The sequence below is a fragment of the Anastrepha ludens genome, chromosome 5 (genome assembly GCF_028408465.1).
Source record: "Anastrepha ludens isolate Willacy chromosome 5, idAnaLude1.1, whole genome shotgun sequence".
NCBI lineage: Eukaryota > Metazoa > Arthropoda > Insecta > Diptera > Tephritidae > Anastrepha > Anastrepha ludens.
The window spans coordinates 94560083-94587970 of record NC_071501.1 but is presented as its reverse complement, the minus strand read 5'-3'; the positions used below and the strand labels follow the sequence as shown (position 1 = coordinate 94587970).

The 27888-nt window shown below is 34.3% G+C and overlaps 1 protein-coding gene across 1 annotated transcript in view; it reads right to left on the bottom strand.

Annotated features, from left to right (window-relative positions):
* LOC128864255 (uncharacterized) overlaps nucleotides 1-27888 on the bottom strand; it is a 66508-nt gene that overhangs the window by 10847 nt on the left and 27773 nt on the right. Inside the window, exon 2 of the mRNA XM_054103828.1 lies at nucleotides 25013-25198. Coding sequence (XP_053959803.1) covers nucleotides 25013-25198 — 186 coding nt within the window. The remainder of the gene's footprint in view (nucleotides 1-25012; nucleotides 25199-27888) is intronic.

The following is a 27888-nucleotide window of genomic DNA, read 5'->3' as shown; positions in this document are numbered from 1 at the left end:
GCATTTTTGTCGCTCTTAAAAATGTCGAATTTCGTGCCTTCAAACTACGATTTGCGGACATCGTTGATTTTCTGTTATCAATTGAAGAACGCTTCTCCAGCTCATCAAATGCTTATAGAAGCTTATGGTGGACATGCTCTAAGTAGAGCACAGTGCTTCAGGTGGTTTGAAAAATTCCGAAGTGGTCATTTTAGCGTGGAGAACGAGGACCGTGGCCGGCCACCGAAAAAGTTTGAGAACGCCAAATGGTAAGCATTGTTGGCTGAAGATGATGGTCAAACCCAATAAATGATAGCAGAGCAGTTGGAGTGACCCGAAAAACTATTTCCAAACGTTTGAAAGACATGGGCATGATTTTAAAGGTCGGAATATGGCTGCCGCGTGAGCTGACTGAAAGGCAGGATAGGAAACGAAAAATCACTTTTGAAATGCTACTCTCCCGGTTCAAAAGCAAGCTTTTCTTGCATCGAATCGTTACGGGTGATGAAAAATGGATGTATTTCTCCAATCCCAACCGTAACCGATCCTATGGTCCGCCCGGACCAAGCCAAAAACAACGGCCAAACCAAATCGCTTCGGCCGCAAGGCAAGGCTGTTTGTTTTCTCGGATCAGCGTGTATGATTTGGTACGAGCTATTAAAATCAGGTGAAACAGTTGACGGTGCACGCTAGCAACGACAATTGGTCGATTTTAACAGCGATGTACACCGAAAACGCCCAGAATATGCCGATCGGCGTCACAAAGTAATTTTTCTTGATGACAATGCACCGCCACATCGAATTATAGCGACCCGGGAATTGGTGGAGACGTACGATTGGGAACCGCTGGTGCATGCAGCTTACTCACCAGACTTGGCGCCTTCCGATTATCATTTGTTCGCATCGATGGCCCGCCCACGCACTTCCCGAGCAGCGCTTCAATTCTCACGAAGAAGCCGAAAAATGGCTCGATGATTGGTTTGCGGCCAAAGACGGGCAATTTTTTTGGCGCGGCATCCACAAATTGCCTGAGAGATGGGAAAAATGTGTCGCTAGCGATGGCTATTATTTTGGAGCTTAAATTTGTATCCTTTTTTTGTTAATAAACGTTTGAAATTGAAAAAAAGTCTCATTTCATAGGTATCTACCTGGATAAAATTATACAACGCTTTTACAAAACTAATAAGAAATATTAATAAATTAATAAAAAAATATACATAAAAAAATTTCAAAAGAACAATCCCACTAAGTCAATACGAGATTTTAGCTGAGACGATTTTTTTCCTACATTGCGAATGCTACTTTTAATCTGGAGTTCCCAAAGAGCAGTATTCCAATTCAATCTAATAATACAATCAAATATCTATGCTTATGTACTTATATACAATATGTAAATACATAATATAAATGCGATATACAAAAACCTACACACGGCGTTCTGCATAGCTCGTGCATGTTTCCCTGCCACCACCGACCCAAGCATGGAAATAAATCACTGATATGGCACACCCTTGAGATCAAACGATCAACAGCTGGATTGGAGGGTGAGGCCATTAATCTAAAAATGTTCAAATAAATTTAAAAACAGTGGTATTAAATTACTTATCACGCATTGAAATTTCTGTCAGCCACAAGGGTACCCAACCCAATGACCATAAAGGACTTTATCACTGCACCCATCGCCCAGTGACATACATACACACATCTAAAATGGATATAACATGCAGAGTAAATGTATAATCAGAAATCTAAATACACTGCTGCATATGGGAATATGTATGTGTGCATGTAAACGTTTGCATTTATTTTATTATTTGACTCAAGTGCCAAAATATCCTGGGCGTATGAGCAACATTTGATTAGCATGCGGGGCATACGCAATAAAAGTGAAATAAGTTGGAGACCAAAAAACCAACTAAAAGTAGCTTTTGCTACATAAGCGTGTGTTGTGATTTAAGTTGTTTTCTGTTCAGTTGCTGTTGTTTATTACTTTGGTAAAAATAAATAATTTTATTGCTATTTGCTGCATTGAAATGTTATTGGGTCGGGTCGGTTGTGTACATACATACTGCCAAAACACACATACGCACATAATATATGTATCAGTGGAATATGCCATGTACATATGTTTTTGTTTATTTTTATTTATTTTTTTTAACGCATTTTTCTTAATACAAAGTGCAGATGTGTGTGTACGACGTGTTGCATTTATTTTTATTTGTCGCAGACAAGTTGCTGCGTTTTTTCCATGCCATTTTGTTTTGGGTTTTGCATGCTTTTTCGTTTTTGCTACGAATTTTCATTTTAAACCAATCACAAAAAACGTCAAAAACCCCATAAAATGTGTGTTTTTGTTTTTACAAATGGCAGTCGTAAATTGAATGGTCAAGAAAACATAAACAAGAAACAAAAAAAAAACAGAAAAGTGCGAGTCTAACTGAAAACGTGAATGCAAGTCAGTTTATTTTTTTATTTCAGTTTTTTTGTTTTGTTTCATTTTCTTTTTATTTTAATTCATTTTTTTATTTATTTTTTGAGTTTATTGTTTTTTTTTAATTTTTTTTTTCAGTTTATTTATTTATTTATTTTTATTTCGGTTCGCAAAATGCGAATTGGCCGAATCGAAAATTACGAAAATTCTTAATCGTTTTTGTGATCTTTGGCCCGATGTTTGGCGCTTTTCAACTGCAACTTTTATTCAGTTGTCGCCGTTAATTTTATGGCTTTTAAATAAGTTTCTGAAATGCGTAGTACAGACAAGTAGGCAAATAGAAAGAGTTGACTAGTTGCGCAAAAATTAAAAACAGTTGTTTGAAACTATTGAGTGGAAGAGGGGCACATTGCACTCGAAACGTGGACGAGCGCGCGTTCGTATGATAGCATTCGACACTACTTACAATATTTGTCACAGTTGGTCAAAGTGGTTTGTTGTCAGTGCTTGAGCCTCTTTGCCTCTCACGTGGAACTCTTGTTGAACCAGGCAAGCTGAACTAAGTACATAAATACATGCATGTAAATATGTATGTGCATACAGATTTGTATGTGCATGCAACTAGTAGAAGACATGCAACTTTTATAACAAATATATATATGTTTTAGTGGTTTACCGCCAATTGATTGCAAGACTTTCGAAAATTATTTTAGACTCTTTATCTCGTGATTCTTCTTGGAATGTCTTCTCATAGGAGCTAAAATTTATTTATTTACTTTTTTTTATTTATTTCAAGAAGTCAAGAAAACATTTTTACAGGCTCACTACTAAAACTTAAGAATAATGAAAATACGAAGGGTGCCTTTTATATGTCGGGATTTGGCAACCCTGGTGTTGGAATCTGGCAACTGACAGCTGCATCGCAAATATTGACATTTTTTGGCTTTTACGTACTCAGAACGTTTTGAAATACCAGCGCTATTTGTGTTGTTTACAGTAACTTAAAGATTCATCTCGGTCCAAAAATGGAATTAAATCGTGACATTTTCGTGCGATTATTTTTTACAACTTTCGACGTGGATTAACTCAGCAACATTGCATGGATGAACTTAATTCATTTTTTGGCGATGAAGCTCCATCAAGGACCAATGTTTATCAATGTTATGGTGAATTCAATCGTGGTTGGATCCCACACAATTTGACAATCGCTCAAAAAAAAGGCTCGTGTCGATTGGTCGAAGGAAATGCTCAAAAAATACGATCGCGGGGCTTCGAAACACGTCTATGATATTGTGACAGGTGATGAATCATGGATTTATGCGTATGAGCCCGAAAGTAAACAGCAGTCGACTGTATGGGTGTTTCAAGATGAGCCAAATCCAACAAAAGTTGTCCGCGCACGAAGCACTTACAAGCAAATGGTCGCCTGTTTTTTCGGAAAAACTGGACATGTCGCAACCGTACCACTAGAACAACGCAGAACAGTAAATTCTGAGTGGTACACAACTATTTGTTTGCCAGTTGTCTTCCAAGAAATTAGGAAAACCAATCGCCAAAGACGGATCACTCTTCACCAGGACAATGCGAGCTCTCACACATCGGCTCAAACAACTGCGTTTTTGAGCACCCAAAACATCGAATTAATGGGTCATCCGCCGTATAGTCCTGACTTAGCACCGAATGACTTCTTTTTATTCCCGTACGTAAAAAACAAACTGAGAGGTCAACGTTTTTCGACACCTGAAGAAGCGGTTACGGCATTCAGAATGCATGTTTTGGAGGTACCTCATTCAGAGTGGCAAAAGTGCTTCGACAATTGGTTCAAACGCATGCAAAAGTGTATAAATCTTCATGGAGAATATTTTGAAAAACAATAAAGTGATTTTCGATGATTCAAATTTGTTTTTGTTCTCCAATCCCGAAATATATATAATATAAAAGGCACCCCTCGTATATACGTATGTGTACGTAATTAAATTACAAACTCACATCTGATTAAACTGATTATTATTCTGTAGGCTTGCCATTCTGCCAGGTGTTACTTTCGTTTCTTTTCGGCCCTAACTTTCCATACTACAGTCTGATTTCCACCCGAAAAAACATACCTCTTTTCGAAAGTCTGCCATTTTGTTATTTTCAAAAAAAAATGTCCCATTATAGCACCTGCCAGAATGACAAACCTACAGAATAATCAGTTTGATTTTTTCGTTTCAGATGTCCCGAAGAGCCAAAATCCTGTTGACAAGCCACCTATCTTTTTTTAAGATGCTTACTTTGGTGCCACCCTATTACAAAAAAATATGTCAAAAAAAATTGTTTTTGTAAAATACTTGATGTCAATAATAACGCACTATAAAATTAAAACGATCGCATTTTATTTTCTTAAAAAAAATCCTCAAAAATATCTATAAGAAATGAGTATTTGACCAGACTACTCCTTAAAGTTTCAGTTGATATCAGACTTAACATTGACAACAACCTCGTAACCTTTTTAACGCTTCTGAAACATTCAAAAGCTTTCGACACTGTTGATCACGGACTACTTGACTTGACACTTAAAAAATGATCCAACTTTTAAGCACCAGCATTGAGCTTAATAAAATCATACCTTAGTGATCGTATGCTGTATGTGCCAGTCACAGCTTATCCTAATTGCCTAAAACTAAGGGTGTCCGCTACGGTTCTATCCTTAGCCCGCTTTTGTTTGTTATAGATGTCAATCATCTTTCAAACGTACTAAAATATTGTAATATTCATGTTTATGCCGATGATGTTCAATTGTATGCCCGTTGCCCTTTCGTGTCCATCAATGAATGTCTTCATAAACTCAACACTGAGTCAGAAAACGTTAACCAGTGGCAATGCGTTAATGGGTTGCTCCTAAAGACAACGAACAACCAACAGTGCGTCGTTATTTCCAAAAAGCCATTTAAACGTGTCGACTACAATAAAGTAAAAGTGAACAATTTATAGTATATTAGAAGATTTGTGGGCGCCGCAAAGAACCTAGGAATAACTTTTAAGAGGTTATACACAAATAAAAGGCCGAAAAAAGCGAATTTTCCAGATTTTTTTCTTGGAAAAATTTTAGATTTATTGATCTAAAATTTGCTTTCCATATTGTGTTATCTTTTAACTGTATTTTAAGGCTTGGTATTAGTAAAAATATTTATTTGGAAAGGAGCTATAGCTGATCTCCAGGAGCCCCTCTCAAAAACGACGTTTTGCGGTGACCACTATCCGACTAGAAATTTTGGTAAGGCAGACCACATTCCAAATTTGCGCCTCATAAGGCAGCCAAACTAGGCCCAAGCCCCGAAAGTTATCGCCTCACATCTGTCTCATTAGGCGCAGGTTCGAAAAACCGAACTTCGGTAATACTCCGTATGCCCTTCTACAAATCAGTTAGGGATTCCAATTTATGCCTAAGTGAGACACTGCCACAGATTTTCGTGACCACAACCAAATTTGGCATTGTTCTGGCATGCCAATCTTTGTCTTGCCTAACGTGGGCCTGGTAAGGTAATAGTGAGGCGTGCCTTAGTAAGGCCTGCCTAATTCGGGCCTAACTGATTCTTTGGCATGCCTCACTGTAATTCTAGTCGGGTACATCTCTGAATTGGATCCTCTGAAATTAAAAAACCAAGCAAAATTCGTTAAAGTTATGTTAAATCTAGTAATTAATTGAAGGAATAAGCAGAATAAATCTGTTTGACAAAAAGGCGGTTTCTCAAAATAAAAATCGATTTTTGACCAAAATTTCGGCCTTAAATTGTTTATAAAAAAATATTTGTCGGTGATAAAATATCTTCGATTAATTACAAAAAAATATACTTAAGAAGCTCGTGCCAAAATTTGAGACTAATCGGTTAAGCTATTTTCGAGTAATGTTGGTCACCGACTTTGAAAACACCAATTTGAGAAAAACGCGCACTTTCAAGCCCTCTGAAACCCTTTTTAAAATTTGCGTGTAACATCGAAAATATTCACCGGAACGATATTAAAATTTCTGTGTGCATTCTTAAATATATGGGCATTAAGAAAAATAATCGATTTTTTGAAAATTATAACTGTATATAACTCTTTAATAAATATCTGACTTGGAATAACCCCATCTATAGTGCAATAGGCAAATTCTATGGTATGCTACGATCATTATGGACTACTCAATGGAATAGTACGAACATAATTCCATTGAACTTATTTAAATAGAAAGGAATAGCACTACGAAGAGTTCTGGGAAGAAGAAGAAGTAAGAAAGCTAATCATTTAAAACAGAAATGAGCAACCAATATCACCTGCAATAACATTGAAACTAAACTCGAGCGCAAACATCAATCTTCTACTTTCTAAAGACTTCAAGTTAATCAATAGCAAACGTGATATGTAAGATGGGCTAGAATCCAAAAAATTTACTAATCTTAGTACAAATTTCATTGCATAATTATTTTTTGCTTATTATTTTTAGTACAAATTTCAGCTATACTCTTTTTACTCTTTCGATCCTACAGTTTGAAAATTTATGATATGGCCTCGAAATAAAGGCGGCGTATTCCAATCTGGAACGAATGAATAGAGTAGACAGCAATTTCAGGATATGACAGTTCCTAAATTTGCAACTATTCCGTTGTAAAAAACCCTAAGCCAAAATATGATTTTTATATGATGAAATTAACATGACTATTAAATGAAAAACGATTGCAAAAATATTAAACCTAAGTCTATGGATTGCTTTAAATTGATTAGAGAAAGTATGAAAGATAATGGGGATTTTGAAAAAGTGGTTTGTTAGCATTTTTTGATATTTAAAGAAAATTGAGATGTTTGACACCCTTAAAACAAATTTGTATATATCGTCGCTTTTAATATAGGGTTTTCCAAACAGAAGCGTTATTTTGATATTCAAAGAAAAATGCTATTTTTTAATATAAATGTTTATTTCATTATAAAGAGGAAAGTATGCCGTTAATAGTGGGAAATAACTTGAGGCAAATGACCACAACCACCACTCTTACAGGACAATATCCTCTTCATGAAATTTTTCAATTGCAAAGTGGCTGCCCTATGTCCTCGATACCCTCACGAATTACATCTTTGAGGTCTTGAATCGACCCTGGGCTGTTGGCGTGGACCTTCTCTTTCACGTGACCCCAAAGAAAAGGGTCCAATTATGGACGAATAACAGGTTAAAAGGAGGTTAAAAGGATAATACAAAATTCTATGAAAAATACACCAGTCTCAAACTAGTTCAAAATAGATAAAAAAATCTAGTCCAACTACGGGCCAAAAGCACTACTTTGAAGTTAAAAGTATAATTAAATAATTTTATCAGAAATACACCAGTCTCAAACTACTTCAAAATAGGCACACAAAAATACTAGTGAAACTATGGGCCAAAAGCAATAGTTTGAAATTAAAAGGAGAAATAACAAATTTTATCAGAAATTTACCAGTCTCCAACTTGTTCAGAAAGGAGAAAAAAATATTGTACTAGTCCAACAACGAATATTTAAAAAAATTTATCAAAAATACACCAGTCTCAAACTAGTTCAAAATATACAAAAAAAATACTAGTCTAATTACGAGTTTGAGACTAAAAGCATAATTAAAAAATTCTATCAGAAATATACCGGTCTCAAACTAGTTCATAAAAGACAAAAAAAAATACTAGGCCAACAACGGATATTTAAAAAAATCTATCAAAAATACATCAGTCTCAATCTAGTTCAAAATAGACAAAATAGTACTAGTCGAACTATGTACCAAAAACACTACGTTCAGCTTAAAAGGATAATGGAAAAATTCTATCAGAAATATACCAGTTTCAAACTAGTTCAAAATAGGCAAAAATTCTACTAGTCCAATTATGGACCAAAAGCACTAGTTTGAGAGTTAACTAAAAAATAAAATAAATTTATGAATACACGGTACAAATGAGTACATGGTAGTTATGATTTACTCGAGAACTGAAGAAAAGATAGATAGCTTGGCTTTATGCTAGAACCCTTATATGTAAAGGGTGATTAATTTAGAGTTATCGAATTGTAAATTGGGTTATCTTTATTATTTTTGTGTAAAACCATTCATTACTCGTACATTTATTTTTCAAAGATAATCCCTTTCAAATGTTGGCCGTAACTGCTCAGTAATTCCGCCATCCGTAAACACCAATTTTGAATGACTCGCTAGAGGACTTCCGTCAGTTCGGTCCACAAATAAAAGTCCAAAGATGTGAAATCACACGATCTTTGTGGCCAATCCACTGGTCCGAGGCGAGAGGTAAATTTCTCACCGACACAACAGCAAACAACGCAGTAAATCCACTGTTTCACGTGCTGTACGGCAAGTAGCACCGTCTGCTTGGTACCACGGCAAACTTATTGTGGATATCCCGGGCTTTAATTTCCGATATTAGAAAATCGTGTATCATGGCGCGAAAGCGTTCGCCATTCGCTGTTACATTAGTGCCAGTTTCGTCTTTTAAGAAATATGGGCCGATGAATCCTCCAGCCTATAGACCACACCAAACGGTCGTTTTCAATGGATGCTATTAATGGCTGTTCGTCAATGGCTTCAGATTGCTCTTCAGCCCAAATATGGCAATTTTACTTATTGACGTAGCCATTAAACCAAAAATAGACCTGATCTCTAAACAGTTATGTACACCATAAGTTGCTTTGAGCGCACAGTGCACTCTTTTCACAGAGCGTCGATTTTCACAATTCAGTTTTACGATTTGTAAACGTCGTTGATGCGTAAGTCTTTCCATGAAGAAATGTCAATGAATACTGAAAAAACATTTATTTAGTTTAACAGTGGTCACGAGGTATCTGTAAAAAAAAATCCTATTGGGAAAAGTGCCTTCAATCTGATCACCCGTCATATTTGGTCGTCAAGAAGATTTGTTTTCGTTGAATATCGAAACATAATTTGAAAATTGCCCATAAAAACAGGCTCGTGTCGTTTGGCGGCGAGAAATATTGAAGAAATTCAGCTACGGAGGTTCATAGCACTTCTAAGGGATCGGTGACGAGGCTTGGATCAAATCGTATGTATATGAGTCGGAAATATAGCAATAGGTGACAGTAAGGGTGTTCCCTGACGAGCTTAATCCAATAAAAGTTGTTCGCAGCAAAAGCACCTCCGAGCAGATGGTCGCCCGTTTTTTCGGAAAGTCTGGTCATGTCACAAATGTACCACTAGAGAAACTTGAAACGGTTAAATCTGAGTGGTACCCAACTATTTGTTTGCCAGAAGTTTTGGAGAATTAAAGAAAACCAATCGCCGAAGACGAGTCATACTTCAACGAGACAATGTGAGCTCTCACGTATCGCCTCACACAAAAGAGTTTCTGAGCACTCAAATATCGAACTAATGGGTCATCTGTCCTGATTTGGCACCCAATATTTCCTTTTGGTTAGCAAACATAGAAAATAAAATGTGAACTCAATGCTTTTCAACGCCTGAAGAGGTATACACTTCCGAGTTTAAAAAGACTGTGAAAATTGTTTCAAGCTAATGCAGAATATATTGGCTTTCAAGGAGAATAGTTTGAAAAACAATAAAATCATTTTCATAATTTTTTTACTGCATTTCCATTATTGCACGCAGAATATAAAAGGCAACCCGAGCATGCCTTTCGACTTCAAGCGGCCTCAGTTTGTTTCGCGTTTTGCCTTTGCAATCACCATCACCACCCATTAAAAATCGTTGCTTTGAATTTGGAAAATTCGTGTTTTTCCCACGGCCAACTCTACATTGCCTGTTCGCGAGTTGGAACTCAAAAAAATGTATATTTTTTACACCAAATGAAAAATCCAAAAATATTCTATCTACATTTCTTGGCACAAAGTAAAGAAATGCATAGGTAAATAAACCATTTGAAATCCTCAAAATATTTGTGTGCCTTTTTGGGCGCAGTAACGCGTGCCGGGTATGAACATTGAACTGTAAATACGTCTAACTTCAACACAGACCGGGCTTTCATTTTTCCAAATTAGTAGTTTTTATTTCGGTATTCATATACCAAACCCAACAAAAAAGTATTGGAAGGCCGATGTGGAATAAAAAATAAACATAAGTTCGCCTACTCCTCGTGAAAATCGCCAGAATCTGTGAGAGTTGCAGAAGGGTTGCTTTAAGTCATTACTTCGCTGATTTAGTTGAAAGAAGCTAAAGTTGAAATCTTACAGAGGTGAATGCCTCAGTTGTGCCGTGGCTTACTTATACCTATTTTCCTTCAGTGCAGCCCATTTGTTTGATTATTTGTTACGCAAAGCCCTTCCATTGACTTAAGTAATGCAAATATACTTCAAAATATGTCGCCGGAATGCCCACCAAGCGTAACAGGTAATAACTGATTGCACATAGGGAATTAGGCAACGTCACGCAAATGACGCAAACGCTCGCTAATATATGGCAGGTAGGTGTGTATGTGTGCGTGTGGATAACGAATGCAATGAAGATACAAAACAGAAATTTGTTGCATGTGCGATAAAATGGAAATTGCTGCAATAACAAAGCAGCCGTAAAAAAAACAAAAATACAACCAAATGTAAGTTAAGTATGAAAAGACACAGACAAGCAAACAAAAGCAACGGGCAATCAACAAAATGCATTGCACGCCGACAGCAACAAGTCAGCGCGACAACAAGCAATGCATGCGAATTTCGTTGCATGCACACACACACACACAAAATGCCACATTTTTTATTTTTGCAAATATTTCCACAAATCAACAGCGAACGCGTCAACTACCGCGGAGGCGGCGAGCCGGTGTCACGACTCTGTGATTTGGCGATGATAAAGCGAATTTGTAGCACCAGCACCGCGGCTCGCGACAGTGTTGCTGGCGAAATGGTGCAATAAATTGTAACAAATTAGCGCCACATGCAGCTAGCAACACAACTGAATTTGTGGCCTGAGTGTCGGTGGGCGACCCTTGGATAATGCATGGCAAAATTTCGGAGCAAACACAGAGAGCCGATAGTCGAGAGCTGCGCTTGTATGTGATGGGGTGGCGGGGGAGTGGGGCGTGTACTAGTTGCATATTGATAGTGAGGTGATAAAAAGTCACAAAGAAAAATATTTCGTTTTTATTCAAACAATTTTTTTTTATTTGTTTAGTTGGAAACGGAGCCATGGAGCGCGGGTGTCAGTGTCAGTGACGCCAATTGCACCCAAGCCATATTGTCGTTTCTTTTGCATACATTTCTTTTTAGCCCAATAAATTTTAATCTTTTTTGACGTTTCGACAGCAAAGTGCAGATTAGTGTATGGAATTACTCGACTTTGAACAGGCGACGCACACACACATAAATATGTCACATCTGATTTTGACTTTGGGCACCACCACGGTTTTTATGCCAAATCAATTTGTAGTCGGCTAAACTAGGCCTTCATGTGCATACATACATACATGTATACATACATACTTACACATTCACACTTATGAACGCTTGGACATCCACACAGCCGTGCTTCTTTGATATTTACAGAGTTCTACTTTTCCGCCACGTCTGTGTTTGGTCACAGCGCGACGGACCAAATAAGGGTTAATTGCTTCTACATAATTTGACAGTTAAACTTGGAATTTGTGAAAATATTTGAACAAAGAAACAAAAAAAAAAAATTCTTAAGTGTTATAAAATAAAATAAATCCAGTAAATGATAGACAACAAAATAGGAGAAAATGATGAAAAAAAAAGTAAAAAAAAAAAACAAATAAAGTAAAAAATAGTAAAAAATAAATAAATTGAAGTGAAATAGAAAAAAAATTAAATTATTTAAAAAAGTAAATAAAGGGAGAGACACCAATAAAAAGAAAATAAAACGAAACCTTAAAAGAAAAATGCAAAATATTTATAAAAGCAAAAAATAAATAAAAATAAAAATTAAATGAAGTAAACCAAACAAATTGTAATGTAATACAATTGAACAAGAAAAAAACATACAATAAATAATTTAAAAAATTAAAAAAAAAATCAAAGTAAAAAGTAAAAAAGCTAATATACAACTTTAATAAAGCAAAATAAAAAGAAATCAGAAAAAAAACTTGAACTAAAATAAAATATCACGAGGTAAAATTAAACAAAATTATATAATTAAATAAAATATTGACCATGATGAACTTAATGACTACTTTATTAGTATTGGTAAGAAAACAAATTGCGCAACAGTTTCAATTTATGACAGTTAGTGAGGTAAATGTCCTGAAAGCTTTATCCAAAATAAAGTCTAATGCTGTAGGCAAATATGGCATCTCGTTAAAATTTGGCATCCAATATATAATAGGACCCCTTGCCCATATAATAAACCATTGCTTGACTTGGTCATGTTTCCCAGCAGTATGGAAAAAGGCTATAGTTTCCCCAGTCGCAAAAAAGACAAATGCTATTTATGCTGGTGGCTATAAACTTATCAGCATACTGCCCACATTTCATCATTTGTACAGGACAATCGTCTACTCTCTCCACTACAATCTGGCTTCAAATAAAGTCACAGTTCCTCGACAGCAATGGTTCAGATACTGGACGATATTAGAATTAGTTTTGACAACGGAGACTTGTCTCTAATTTGTTTACTTGATTTTTCTAAAGCATTTGACTCAGTGGATCACAAATTGCTATGTTTGAAGCTTAAACACTATTTCGGCTTCAAAGACAGTGCGGTGAAGCTCATGGCCAGCTACCTTGGTGGCAGAACGCAAAAGGTCAAGACCAGTAAATTAACAACTCCGTCTAGATATGCACACACTGGTGTTCAGCAAGGGTCTACCCTTGGTCTACTTTTATTCAGTATTTTTGTTTGATATACAATTGTACTTGTTCCGTCGTATTGGTCTCGTTGAAGATCTATGTTTCAAAATAAACAGTGATTTGTCTGCTGTTTATATTGTATTTGGACTAATGATAACTCTTTATGTTTGAACACGTCAAAGTCGTATGTCTTACCTATATGTAATAGTGTGGTGTATGTTGACAATATCCCTAAATTGTGGATAAGTACTAGTTCCCTTACCTTTATGGATAAGGTAAAAAATCTGGACTTTATTCTTGGCACAAAACTTCCCTGTGCTGACCATATAAATAGAGTTGTGGGGAATATTTATGCTACATTGCCTACGTAAGCCAAGAGTCCCTGCAACATTCACGCCAGAGAAAACGAGGAGCAAATTAGTTCTCCAGTTAATTATGCCTCTCATTACCTACTCTGAGGTGGTATTCAGCAACTTGACTCCACATCTTGCCATAAACTTAATGTGGCATTTAATTATGGCACGCGGTAGGTATATGGGATTGGTAGACATGATCATATATCTGTCTGGCGAGCAAGGCTACTGGGCTGTTGCCTTAACAGTTACCATATTTGTCTGCTAGAAATTGCATATTTATGTGCAAACTTACATTATTCAAGTCCCATCCCTAAGTGGCAGAGAAGTTGAGGTCACGCAGACACAACAAATTCATCGTTTCAACATATAATTACCTAGCATCATCTAGATTATTCTTCATTAACGCTGTTAAAGTGCGGAACTCATTACTCGACACTGTGAAGGCTGGACTTAATAAATACAGGATACAAGTCTATAATTACTATAAAAGTGTTTGATTGCATTGAATTAGGGCATTAAATTTTTACTTTTGGTTTTTCTTTTCTAAATTCCTCTTTCTTTTCCTACTACCAAAGCTTTATCTTCTTATTATTAAGTTAAGTTACATAAATTGGATTGATTTATGAATTAACTGGTGGATAAATTTAGACTAAGAAACTTTCATGTTAAAATCATTGTAGTTGTACAAGATTATACTAATATTGAAGTACTATTAAAAGCTTAGTCTTACTTTGTACTATTGATATAAATAAATAAATATATAAATGAAAACGCAAATGAAAATGAAATAAAAGATTAAAAGTAAAAAAAAAACTTCAAGAAAGACGAAAAGAATAAAAGGAAACTAAAATAAAGTTTAATAAAACGAAATAAGAAAAAATCACATTTAAATGAAAAAATTGAACTACAATAAGGTAAAATAAATAAATTAAAATAAAAGATAAAAATTGGAGAAAAAGAAATGAATTCAATTACAATTTAATTAAATAAATAAAATTGAATAAAATATAATAAATGGAAACAAAGTTAAATTTAAGAAAATTTATATAGAATGGTTTTAAAATGAAATAAGTAACATCATTAAATTAAAAAAAAAAAACTAAGTTAAAGCATAAGCCACGCATAGACCTTTTGGTCCCTAGCGATACCAAGTGGAGGCTGCGGAATAAAGTAAAACAAAAAAATAAAATAAGCCACGCATAGACCTTTTGGTCCCTAGCGATACCAGATGGAGACCGACCTCTATGAATACCGAAAGTAGACATCATGTAGGATGTCAGCGCTTTTGGCGAATCTAAGTAGGGCTGGGAGCTTCGCTTTTGAGACGTCTTCCAGACCCTTAAACAGTGGGGCTCCCAGGCATCTTAGTCGCGTTTTTAATAATGCCGGACAAACGCACAGAAGGGGTTCTAAAGTTTCCTCAACATCCTCTCTGCATTTTCTGCATTTGTCCGTGTTAGCAATCCCTATCTTGTACGCATGTACACCCAATAGATTTGTTGTTAGTTCTACACATGACTTTTGCTGTTTTGCATGTGGTAGGGAAGTATGTATAGATATGTATGTAAATAAACACAGTAAAGTAGAAAATAAAATAAATTAAAAGGAATTAAATTGAAAAGAAAACCTCAAAAAATTAAGCAAATGAATTCAAATAAAATAAAACAAAAGAAATTAGAATCAAATTAAATAAAAAAATATACAAAAAATAAATTAAAAGAAAATGAAAAAATTTAAGTTAAACAGAAAACGAAATTAATAAAGCGAAGTAAAGCAAAAAAATAAAATACAAACTAAACAAAATAAGGTAAAATAAAATAAAAAGCAATAAAAAAACGAAACTAAAATAAATAAATTAAAATAAAATAATAAAAGGGAAAGAGGTACAGGTGCAATTGACGTTGCAGCACTGCACGGCAAGCTGATCCTGAAACTTAGAAATTACTTTTGTGGAAAGGCCGGAAACTCTGCAGTTCACCATGCGGTCAGTGCAGTTGATGACAAATTTACACCTCTCACAATGATGCATGAGTTTAAGGGGTTATACGCAGTTATGACTTTGTAGTGTACATATATTCAAAAGTATACGCACGAAATTTGAAGTAGATCTAAGCAATACTTTCGGAGTTATACCTAAATATGTAGAGATGCCTCGGCACGTTTTAAGGTACGTTGACAGAGGATTGAAACTTTAAACGTGTTTTTTTTCAAAACGGCATTTTTCAAGTCGGTGTACACGATATCTCGAAAACGGCTTGTTTGATCGGTCAACCGTTTTAACTCAATCTTTAAAGATACATTTTCTAGTAATTAATCGTTCCTTTTGTAAATCTGATACTTATTTTCCATTTTATAATCAATTTACGGCCAAATTTTAATGTAAAAATTGAAATCATTTCTTTTAAAAGCTGCCATTTTGTGAAAATTCACTATTTTGATTAGCCGAACGATTAATTACTAGATAATCTAATATATTAACAAAATTTGTTTGGTTTTTTGATTTCAGATAATCCAATCTTGAGTTACGATGTACCCCGTAAATCGTCTTTTTTGAAAGGAGGTTCCAGAAATCGCCTGCAGCGCGCTCTATAATCAACATTTTCATAAATAAAAAATTTTGTTACGTTCTTGAAGGATGCTTTTATAACCGCTAAAAATTTTCAAATTAAAATATTCTGAAGTTTCTTCAGGATAAATCCTTGACAACCCGTCTTTTATTTGCTTCATAACTGCGTATAACCCCTTAACAGCAGGAACACAACAACAAAAATGGGCAAAGTTGAACAATGGTCACGAATGCCCATACATGGCGTATATTACAACGAATTGAAAAGCCCGCATGTTGACGCGAAACTGTCGCGCTTATCGCTAATCAATAAAAGAATTTTCGCGGAAACCGAAAGTGGTATATTTGCTATGGAAGATGGGGTAGTACCCACACGAAATTATTTAAAGTACATCATCAGGGAGCCCAATGCTCCGCAAGACAAATGTCGTAGATGTGGCGGCGACGGCGAAACTCTAAACCATGTTCTAGCTGAGTGCACTCTATTAACAAACTCGTTCTACCTTAAATGGCACAACGATGTTGCAAAAATTATACACCTACGACTTGGTCAAATGTACGATTTTCACCGTGAGAAGATACCCAGGCAAGACAGATATGTTCCAGAACCAGTGCATGATGATAATGACATGCTTCTCTATTAAGATAGAACAACCCTTACGAATAACACAAGAACTCATAATATACCTGACATATTTGTGGTAAATAAAAATGACAACACTGCATTTGTCATAGACATTGGCGTCCCATTGAAGAAAAATATTCATAAAACGTACACAGAGGAAATCAGCAAATACAACGATTTGGGGATTGACATCAAACGGCAGTGGAAACTCAGAAAGGTCTTTATCTATATTGCCACTGATCATATCGGCTCACGGACTCGTTCACGTAAACCTGACGGAAAACTTCAAGAAGCTCAAATTGGAGAAGCACCTTATCTATGACCTTCAAAAAGCGGCTCTGTTGAATTCTTGCCACATCATAAGAAATTTCCTTCAGTAAATTAGTAATACATATTTATTGTTATAATATTAACACCCGTACCTATTAGTTATATTTTAATTTAGAGTACGATAGCTAAAAACTAATTAAACCAGTGTAAACATCCTACATGGAGTTAAGCTGCCGTCGAATTGGGTAGGGGTCTCCCAAAGAATGTGATGTATTAACAAACAAAAAAATTTTAAATAATAAATAATAAAAAAATAAGTAATAAATACTAATAATAAATAATAAATAATAAAAAATAAATAATAAATTAAAATTGAAAAATAGAAAGATATGAAAAAGTTAAGTAAAATAATACAAAATGAAATTATGTTAAATTAAGGTAATTGTATAAAGAGGTTCAGCAGTTAATTAAATTTGACGTATATTATTTGATTTAATTGTTATTAAATTAAAATAAAAGATAGAGTAAAGTCGGGTATTGTGGGCACCATTTTACATATATATATATAATTGGCGCGTACACCCTTTTTGGGTGTTTGGCCGATCTCCTCCTCCTATTTGTGGTGTGCGTCTTGATGTTGTTATACAAATGAAGGGACCTACAGTGTTAAGCCGACTCCGAATGGCAGATATTTTTTTATGAGGAGCTTTTTCATGGCAGAAATACACTCGGAGGTTTGCCATTGCCTGCCGAGGGGCGACCGCTATTAGAAAAATGTTTTTCTTAATTTTGGTGTTTCACCATTTTATTTTACCTTGATCTGCCAAAATAATCGTAATGAAAAAGCGATTTTTTTTTCTTTCTCACACATATTGAATTATCTTAACATTTGATTGCAAAATATACCCTAATATAATCGTTTTCTTCTGATAATATAGAAAAATGAAACCACTTTAAAAGTTGATGAAAAGAAAAATGGTGGGTAACGTGGCCCAGTTTATTCAGGTAAAGTGGGCCACTATATAAAATCACCAAAGACAATTGTAATAGTTAATAATAAGTCAATGAATTAATTTATATATTTTTTAATTTTAATTAATGACCTTCTTGGTTGACTATTTAAAAAAAATTATTAAACTTAGGTGAATATAAATCCACATACTGGTTAGCAGATGGTGGAAATTTGTGTTTCTCATACTCTTGCTTAAGTAAATCTAAAAGCATTTTTACATTTTCTTTTGTGAAACCCATTACTGTATTAAAAGACGTTCGAGTTGGAGAGCGAAAACTAAACTCATTCTTTGTGCCTGCGCAGGAGTCCATACAACTAACCTTTCCCTGCACATTTTCTAAGGACTGAACATTTGTTTGGCACTTTATTTCTTTCCGCCAGTTGAAACGCCAGGGAACGAATATCGTGTCTTGTGAAGCCTCAAAGTCTTGATTCCATTTCTAATCTATACTTTACAAGGTCTTTTTCTGTGGCTTCGTCCAGTATTGGCTTACATCCAAGTGGGATTTTTAAAAGCAGGCTAGGGGATGCATTACTCCTTCTTTGCAATCTAAAACGCGGCACATAAAAAGTCTTTGATGCAAAATGTGTGCCCATCTCCTCATCCTAACAACTCAATGGCTTTTTTCATCATACCATTTCCTTATTTCTCCATTTTTGGCATGTCTAAACATGTATAATTGGGAAATATAAAACAGGAAAATTAACGTGAATTAGGAAAATAATATACTATTGGAGTAATGTGGGCTACTAGTTCACAATACCCGATGCTGACTAGCCCACATTAGCCACTGTACCACTTACAAGAAAAAAGTATTACACACTTTTGTTTAAATAGTTTAGAAAGAGTTTCTTACCGCATTAAAAAATACAGAATAGTTTAATAATTCTATCTGAACTTTCACACTCTAAAAATAATCACTTGCTAAAAAATACCTTTAATATTATACGCCACTGAAAAACAAATCGACCGCACTTTACAAAATATTTTGATCAATTGCTCATCAGTAAAGAGTCGAGCGAACAGCGTAAATCATCCGTTATATGAATTTTGAAGTTCATAAGCAATTTTCTAGTGAATGTTCGTTATTATGAAAAATACAGACGTTGACCACATTACCCGAATAGTCCACAATACCCGATCTTACTCTACCCAAGGGGAGTTCAAAAAGTTATCGGGTTGAGTCGAGCAGATCATTCTAACTATGCTAGAGAAAGCCTTCAATATTACTGAAAAATAATCTATTTCTATTGCATGCCGAAATTCCGGTTTCAAAGGTATACTGGTATACCTAGTATGACCCATAGAGTAAAATATTTGCATAATTATATGTGTAAATTTAAGGGGTAACACCACTGTACACGCGTAAAATAAACACGATTTTTAAAGAATTTTTTTGTACAGAAGGAAAGGGAAAGGAATCACTCTGATTTGGGAAGTTATTACTTATATACTAAAATACAAAACTACAAAGTTTGATCGAAAAATTTTACAAAATGGCGGCATTGGAGACATTTTTGTAATGTGGTTTCTCTTGAAGGAGCTCCGCGGCACGCAGCACAGAGGGTGCAAATTTTAATCTGGAACAAAGAAACATCTTTTTTCTTAATCTAGATCAAAATAGCTAGAGAAACACGTAGGGGATTTAAAAAATATTTATTTTTGTGGAATTAGCAAGCATTTGAAGGAAAAAACTCTATTTTGGACTAAAAAAACGGCATTTAAATAATTATAACAATCGTTTAAATTAATCTATCGAAAAACCCCTACGCTCTTCTCTTAAGAAGGTTATTATACAGACGTAGTGAAAAACCTGATTAAAAATATTAAAAATTGTTTGAGTTATGCTGCGTGCCAATTTCAGAAAACGTGTTTTGAGAAAAACGCGTTTAAAGTTTGGAAATTTGGAGAAGTCGTTAGGTAGCAGTCACTAACGCTTGATTAAAAGCTTAAAATATTTATGAAATAAACTTCGGTAACGTATAAAACTTATTGTTCTGTATTTTAAAAGGTTCAAAGAATTTTTTAAGCTTATAAAAAAAAAATCAATTTTTTGAAATTTCTACAGTGGTGTTACCCCTTAAGTACTATATTTTTCGGAGCCTCATAGATCAACAAAAAAATTACTTATATATGGCCCCTAAGAAGCTAAAATTATATTTTAAACTTACATTGGGTCGCTCGTATAAACTCAAACAAACTTATAGTCATTAGTTTGATAGGAAAATCCATTTAAATAAATTAAATTTTAATCAATAAACGAATTGCTATGGGATATAGTATTTTCTGCCATCTCCAGCCCTAGCTCAAAATTGCTTACTAATTTGAACTAAACCCTTTTAATTATTATTTATTGTTTTCGGCATGTACTGCCATGACGAATTTCAAAAAAAATTTCTAAAATTGTTTACGCTTAAAAAAATGTCCTTTATTTTTTTTTACAAATACTTGCATACATATTTTCTTTATTTATTATTGATATTTTGGTCATTGGGCCATAAATTTTGGATGTCAATCAAAAATGCTTTCCTTACATAAATTAGACCTAAATACTTTTACAACTCGAAAGCCAAATAAAAATAAATCAAAAACTACCGCAAGTTTTAAATGTTCATCACGTACGCATGCGCATTCTGCTGGCTTGTTTGTAAACAATATTTGCTGCTAATAAGAAATCATTATTGTTCCTTTTTAAATACTTCCTAAAAGGTCGATGTGGTTATGATTGTTTATTTGTAATGTTTACTTTGACAATATAAACTTCGCCCACGCATAACTTTTAAGTTTTGTAGGGCAGTTTTACAAAAATTATAGCTATTGAAATCGACTGATTAGGAATCGATTGTGTAGGAATTACATATTTGGTACATAAACCGAAATATATTCTGTCTTAAAAGTATCGGAAATTAGTCTGTAAAGCACAAAACATTTACTATTCACATAGATTAGGTTAGGTTAGGTTTGGCAGCCGCATCGCACATAGAGACAACGATGCCACTTAGACCACGAAATGGGTCCGATGTGAGCCGCGGGGGTTGGACTATATTTCCCTCTCCATATTGAACCATTCTGAGCTTTTGGCAAAGCGTTAAAGGTTGTTTATACCTAAAGTGTATGGATTATCTATATTCTTTAAGAAGTAAGATCTTAAATATCGGTTCCTGCTTCTGACTAGAGCTGGGCATGTGCAAAAGAGGTGTTGAATTGTTTCCAACTCCTCCTCATTTCTGCAGCTACGACAGAAATCATGTGTGTAAACGCGTAATCTCTTTGCATGATTTCCTATGAGACAATGTCCTGTGAGGGCCCCGACTAAGGTCCTGATTTGAAGTCTATTCAGTTTTATAATGCTCTTGGACAGACGTAAATTTAGCCTTGGCCATGTTTGCCTAGCAATTTCACAGGTGTTAACGCTAATCCATCTTTGATTTGCAGAACTGATTAGTGCGTGAGAGAATGAGAAGCTTGCAAGTTGCGAGAGGTATCTCCATAAACTATTCACCTAAATTTATTAGATCGCCTACAACGTAGTACTCTTTCAAAAAAATGCATACGATTATCTATGGTAGTGATGGGCAAATTCAGCACATTTGCACTGTGCAGCAGCGTGTGCTTCTGCGTGCGTAAAAGTGCTAGGTGAAGGGGGATAGCAAAGCACAGGGAAGAAACAGAAAAATTGAGCGATTTGTGTCTGTGTTTGTATCCTGAATGAGAGAGCAATTATTCATGAATTCTTACCAGGGATGCCAACTTTTAACTTCATGTCAACAAATTTCTAAAAAATAGGTTTTTTTAGTAGATTTTTCTTCAATAACTAAATGTAATAAATATTACACTTTCTATTATAATAATGAATTAAGATAATGAACAACAATAAACAAGCAATTAAACATTTCAAAAGTTCGCGTAATACTGTTTTTTAATTGCTAGATGTAAACTTATGATTACTTAAATGGTTTTTGAGATCGGATATATTTTTTTAAATTGATGTTTTTTGAATTGAGCTAAGAAATCCAGAAAATCAAATTTTTTAGCAAATTACTTTATAAAACTGCAAACTCTCTTCAGCTACCGAAGTTTGTCAAATGTTTCAGAATTTTTAGCTACTATATGATACCATTTTTTTTTTTTTTTTTCATAAAAAGTGTAATAATTTCGCCCATCTAAATCCAATACACTCTGATATGCACAACTGCAAATAAAAATAAACAACCAATAGTATATACTTATGTATATAAATCATGAATAATAAAATCAACAATTTCCAAAATTGATTCCCACATTTAACAACTGCGGCAACTCTTACTCATAAGTTTTGACATTTCATAAATAAAATCAGTTTTTTCGTGATTTCTTCATTTTTCGACGATATTTTTTGAGACCGTAAGTTACATACTATTGTCGCATAAAAAACCACTAATATTAAGTGTGTTTGTATGGTGTGGATGCAGTAAAAGTGATGAAAATTCTATTTGAAAATTTGAAACGGCGAACGTCAAAACAAAGTGCACAGTGTTCAACTGCCGACAAAAACATAAATTTATTTCTAATGTGTAATATATTACTCTGTTTTAACTTTTAAATAAAATATTAAATATAAAACATTTGGTTCAGCATGACCTCAAATAAAAGAACATTGTTAAATTTTAATCCGAAGTGGAGTGTAACTTTTTTATGCAAATATGTAGATGGAGAATCACAATGCCTTGTATGTGAAAAACGTGTGGTGTGTGAGGTTTTTAACATAAAGAGACATTATGAGCTGCATAGGAGTGAATATGATGAATATGTAGGAGAAGAAAGGAAAAGTATATACAAATCCCTAAGTCTAAACGAAGAGCCCGATTCGATGTGCCAAATTACAGAAGGTCGGAAAAATTCAAATTATTAAAATTTTTTTTAAATTTCTTAGGAAAGCGAAGATTACGTTGTAGATGCAAAGCGTGCAACTTATGAAATCGCGTTAAACCTTGTTCGTGAGAATCGTGCATTTTCGGATGGCGAATTGGTGAAGTCTTGTATATTAAAAGCAGTAGGAATTTTGTCCCCTTATCTCGTAGAACTATAAGCAGACGAGTAGATGAAATGGCGGAAATTACAGAATCGCAGTTAACAGAGCGTATAAAATCATTCACAGCGATTTCATTGGCAATTGACAAAAGTACAGATATATCCGACATAGCTCAATTAGCGATTTTTATCCGTGGAGTTGATGCCCACCTAAATATATGTGAAGAACTTTTGGACATTATTCCAATGAAAGGGACGACTAAAGGTGAAGATTTATTTCAATGTGTTAATGACCAATGGTGCGAAATCCATGCGCGGATGCAAACAAATTTCTCTAATCATTTTTGTGTACTTTGTCATACTGTGCGCATTGCCATATGCGTGTGATTTGAATTTGAGAGCAACTAAGTACTCACCAAGAATACCCACTCTGCTATGATAATTTCCTCAATATTTTTTGAAAAAAAACCTCTATTTTTTTAATGGAAACATGTATAAATTGTCCTTTTTAACAACATACAATTTATAACATGCATTGTTTAAATAAAACATGGCTGGTTGAGATTACTGTTCGCTGTTGTGACCAGCATTCTTTAAAAAAATGCACTAACATAAAAACATACGATATATATTACATATATACCTATATGTAAACGAAGACAATTTTTTCATTCAGTAAAATATACACCGATTTGTCAGTACACATTTTTCTCAACATAGTTTAGCAACTATGAAACTTTGACATGCGAATGTTCAAACTTCTTGATTATAAAATCGCCAATGCTTCTTGATTACAAAAATTATAAAAGTAAATAAAATAGAAATTTGCAAAGATGATGCTAATATTCAAAGAAGCGTTTCCAATAAAAAAAAACCAAAAGCGTTTTATTATTTAATATGAACGATCAACACTTCGAAATCCCCTAACATGGAATGAAGTCCCTTATCTGGTAACTTTGCTATTGGCAAAGCTTCACTCTCTTTTTTACAAACACATATGCATTGCTCAGACGTGATTAATATACGTACACGCCTATTGCTTACCCTTCTGATGTAAGTTTGTCGCCCCCCCATCTAGCACTTTGCTAGCACGCTCTGCTGCGAGCGTGCCACTCTGCTGCCCATCCCTAATCTATGGCAAAGAATAATTCAATTCTCCAAAAATATTTCTCAAATACATTTCTAGCAACTGACTTCACTTTTCGTTTCTATTTTATATAGTTTTATCGACTGAAAATGGGCGCCTAAAGATTATAATTTAGTTTTGAAAAAATAAAAAAGATCGTAAACCAAAGCCATATCAGAGGACTGCTATGTCGAGTTTTTGAAGAAATATTCACGAGAAATGCATGAAATTTTAAGACCAAATCAAAATTTGTTCAACAAATCTGGTCTTTTCTGATGTATTTGCTCTCTCAAAAGCCCCTTAATGTCCATCAGATAGCTTTTACTGATAGGTAACACATTCTTTTTTAATTTTAACAATCCCTGTAAGTTGGCCTTTCAATTATCAATTTCGGGTACTTTTTTGGCAGAGTGTATTACTAACCGAATTCGATGCTGAATTTATGCTTTGAAGGTGAACAGGTTTAGTGCTGATATCTCTCCATATAAAATTTGTTTTTTAAACAGCGACCTGCCCTTATTGGCAAACCCTTTATATGTATTTATTAGCTGCTTCATATTTATGAATATTAAATAAAAATTTACTAAATAATTGTTCATGGTTTGAATTCTTCATATGCATAACTATGGAGGTCAGTCAAATTGACTTGTCTGACTTTAGCGCGTTTTTGAATTGGATAAACAAACTTTGATGTTTGTATTTTTATATATTTTTAATTTTTTTTAGTTTATATTTTGATTCAAATTTTATTCACAAAGACTCTCATCAAGCAGTTGAAAAACGTGTGGCATTACAACTCAGCAACTCTTAACAGGTAGAACGTGTTTTATCAAAAGTGTTTACCCTGATGAGTATTTCCCTCGACCCCTTCTCACTCACCTTCTTGTACTAGTTTCTTGCAGACGGGCCGTGCGCTGACCGATTTATAACCCGCAGAATACGAACAATTCACGTAGCTCCAGTAGCGCTGTTGATCGGAAATGAATTCGGGATCGAAGGGATCATCGCAGAAGCCGCCATTGGAAACATCGGTTGAACAGCGCCAACATTTTAATAAAGCATTGACTGTAATGGAAATAGTAAATATTTTAAATCAATTCAAGTTAAGTTCGAGTTCAATACTAGTTGAAATATATATGCACTTCATGAAGCTTAAAGTAGGTTTTAATCCATGAAAGGAATTTTTTTACATGGAAGAAAACGTGCAACACGAAACATCCAAAATCAACGAGATTTTTACTCTACTTGAAATTTGTACTTGGAATACTATTATATTGTGCCAAAATTTAATGGGCTGTAAAACAGCGTACTCCTAATTGTTCTATGTAAATTCTGGTTAAAAAGTTTGCAATTTAGATGAATTAAAAAAAAACGTGTGTGCTCAAATATAGTTTCTACTACTACAAAATCGTATAATTCTATGTTTCACACTTTGTGCGAATTAAAAATAAAATTTTAAAAAAAGTTTATATTAAAACAAAAAAAAAGCAGTTTAATTAAATAAATTAAATAAATTAAATAATAAAAATAAAATTTCAAAAAAAAGAAAGTATGAAAAAAAATTTAAAAAAATTTATTAAAACCAAAAAAATTAAAACAAAAGTTAAAAAAAAATTTTTGTTAAATTAAAATCAAAATATATTTAAAAAAATATATATATTAAAAAAAATTTGAAAAAAATTAATTTAAGAAACTTTCTTTTAAAATTAATACAATAATTTTTTTTAATATTTTTTTATTTTCCACATTTTTATATTTTTTTCATATTTTTTGATGTTTAATTAAAATTTTGTTTTTGGTATTTTTTAATTTAAGTTTTTATTTTTTTATTTTAGAATTTTAATTAAATAAATTGGAAACACTTATTAATAAATCCTTGTGCTATAATTATTTAACGCAGCGTATGTAAGTAAAAGCAGGATAATCGCCTTTACAAGAATTAGCAGCCTAAGTCTAGGAAACCAGAATAAGTTATGTAGAGGTAAGTCGGATCCCCTAGAACTCTTCTGCAAATACTTAGCGGCCCGCTCCACTTTAAGGCTCAAAGCGAGCTCACAATGGAGGACTGTCCCCCATGAACATTCAACCATCTTAGACTCCTACACGGTCAGCCTCCCATTCTTTGCTTCGGAAGGAATTTCCTAATGAAAATCCCTTCTAGACTGGAATGATTTGAGGAAGATCCAACACCGAACAACCCGTCAAGATCTACACGGACGGATCTAAAATGGAATAGGTGTACGATCAGGGTTATTTTGCGAAGAGCTTTTTCTTAGTGAATCCTTTAAACTGCCGGATCACTGTAGTATTTTTCAAGCGGAAATAAACGCTATTCATGAAAATCGTTATCGAAAATCGAATTCGTAAAGATGAACAGAATATCATCAACGGATATCTACATTATATCAGACAGCCAAGCTGCCATACGCTCCCTGCATGCATTCCACATAATATCAAGGAGTGTCTTACGTTGTCGCTAATCTCTAAATGAGATGGCCAAACAATATCATATTATCTTATGCTGGGTTCCAGGTCACAGATATATATCAGGGAACTGTAGGGATGAACAACTTGCAAGAGAAGGTACCTGTATGCCAGACATAAGTAATTTTATGGAGGTACCTCTCGCAACTTGTACGCTTCTCTTTAAGGACGCATTAATCAGTTCTGTAAATAAAAGATGGATTGGCATTAACACCTGTGAAATTGCTAGGCAAATATGGCCAGGGCTAAATTTACGTCTGTCCAAGAGTATTATAAAACTGAATAGACTTCAAATCAGGACCTTAGTAGGGGCTCTCACAAGACATTGTCTCATAGGAAATCATGCAAAGAGATTAGGCGTTTACACGCATGATTTCTGTCGTAGCTGCAGAAATGAGGAGGAGTTGGATTTTTAAAATCCTACTTCTTAACGAATATAGATAATCTATACACTATACACGCGGCTCACAAAGGACCCATTTCGTGGTCTAAATGGTATCGTTGTCTTTATGTGCGATGCGGCTGCTAAACCTAACCTAACCTAAGTCAGGTAAATGTGGAGCTTTTTGGAATGGCATTAACGTCGCTTTTATCGTTAACTGGTAGCATTTAAGATGAAGTGTGTGAGTCGGTGCCGTGTCGCGATAAAGAAATTACCAATATGATGTCTACAATGTCGCTTTTGCTGAATATTCTTGCTGAAAAGCTTTAGTATATTCACTTAGCATTCTTCATTCAGTAGTTCTCTACCGAAAGGAATTTGAAGTGGGCCACACCACGTTAATCCAAGATATGGTGAACAAAACTTTGATTATAGACTAGTGAGATCTTTTTGTTTCTTTTCTTGTGGCAAAAGGTTGAGATTTTTTTAATAAAATTGTATATAGTTAATAAATTCAATTTCGTAAAATAAGTTTCAAGACGAAAAAATAAATATTTCACTTCGAATAAATTCTTATTATACAATTTTATGAAACCAGAATCGAGTTTTCTTCATCAAAAGTAATCGTTGTTAAAGCGCTCTCAAGATACTTTGGCTGTGCTGAAATTTTCTTCAAAAGATCTGGATTTTCTTTCAAACAATTGTAGAATTTTAAGCATCTTTGTTTCAAATTATGTTAAGTGAACAAGAAAGATTTCAGCGTTTTGACTTGAAAGTATATTTTTTTCGGTCATCCAGATACTTTTAACTGCTAAAAAGACCCCTTTGGCTGGCGCAAATGTCGCCTCGTAGAGCTAAAGCATATTCAATGAAAACCCCGATTTCCGTA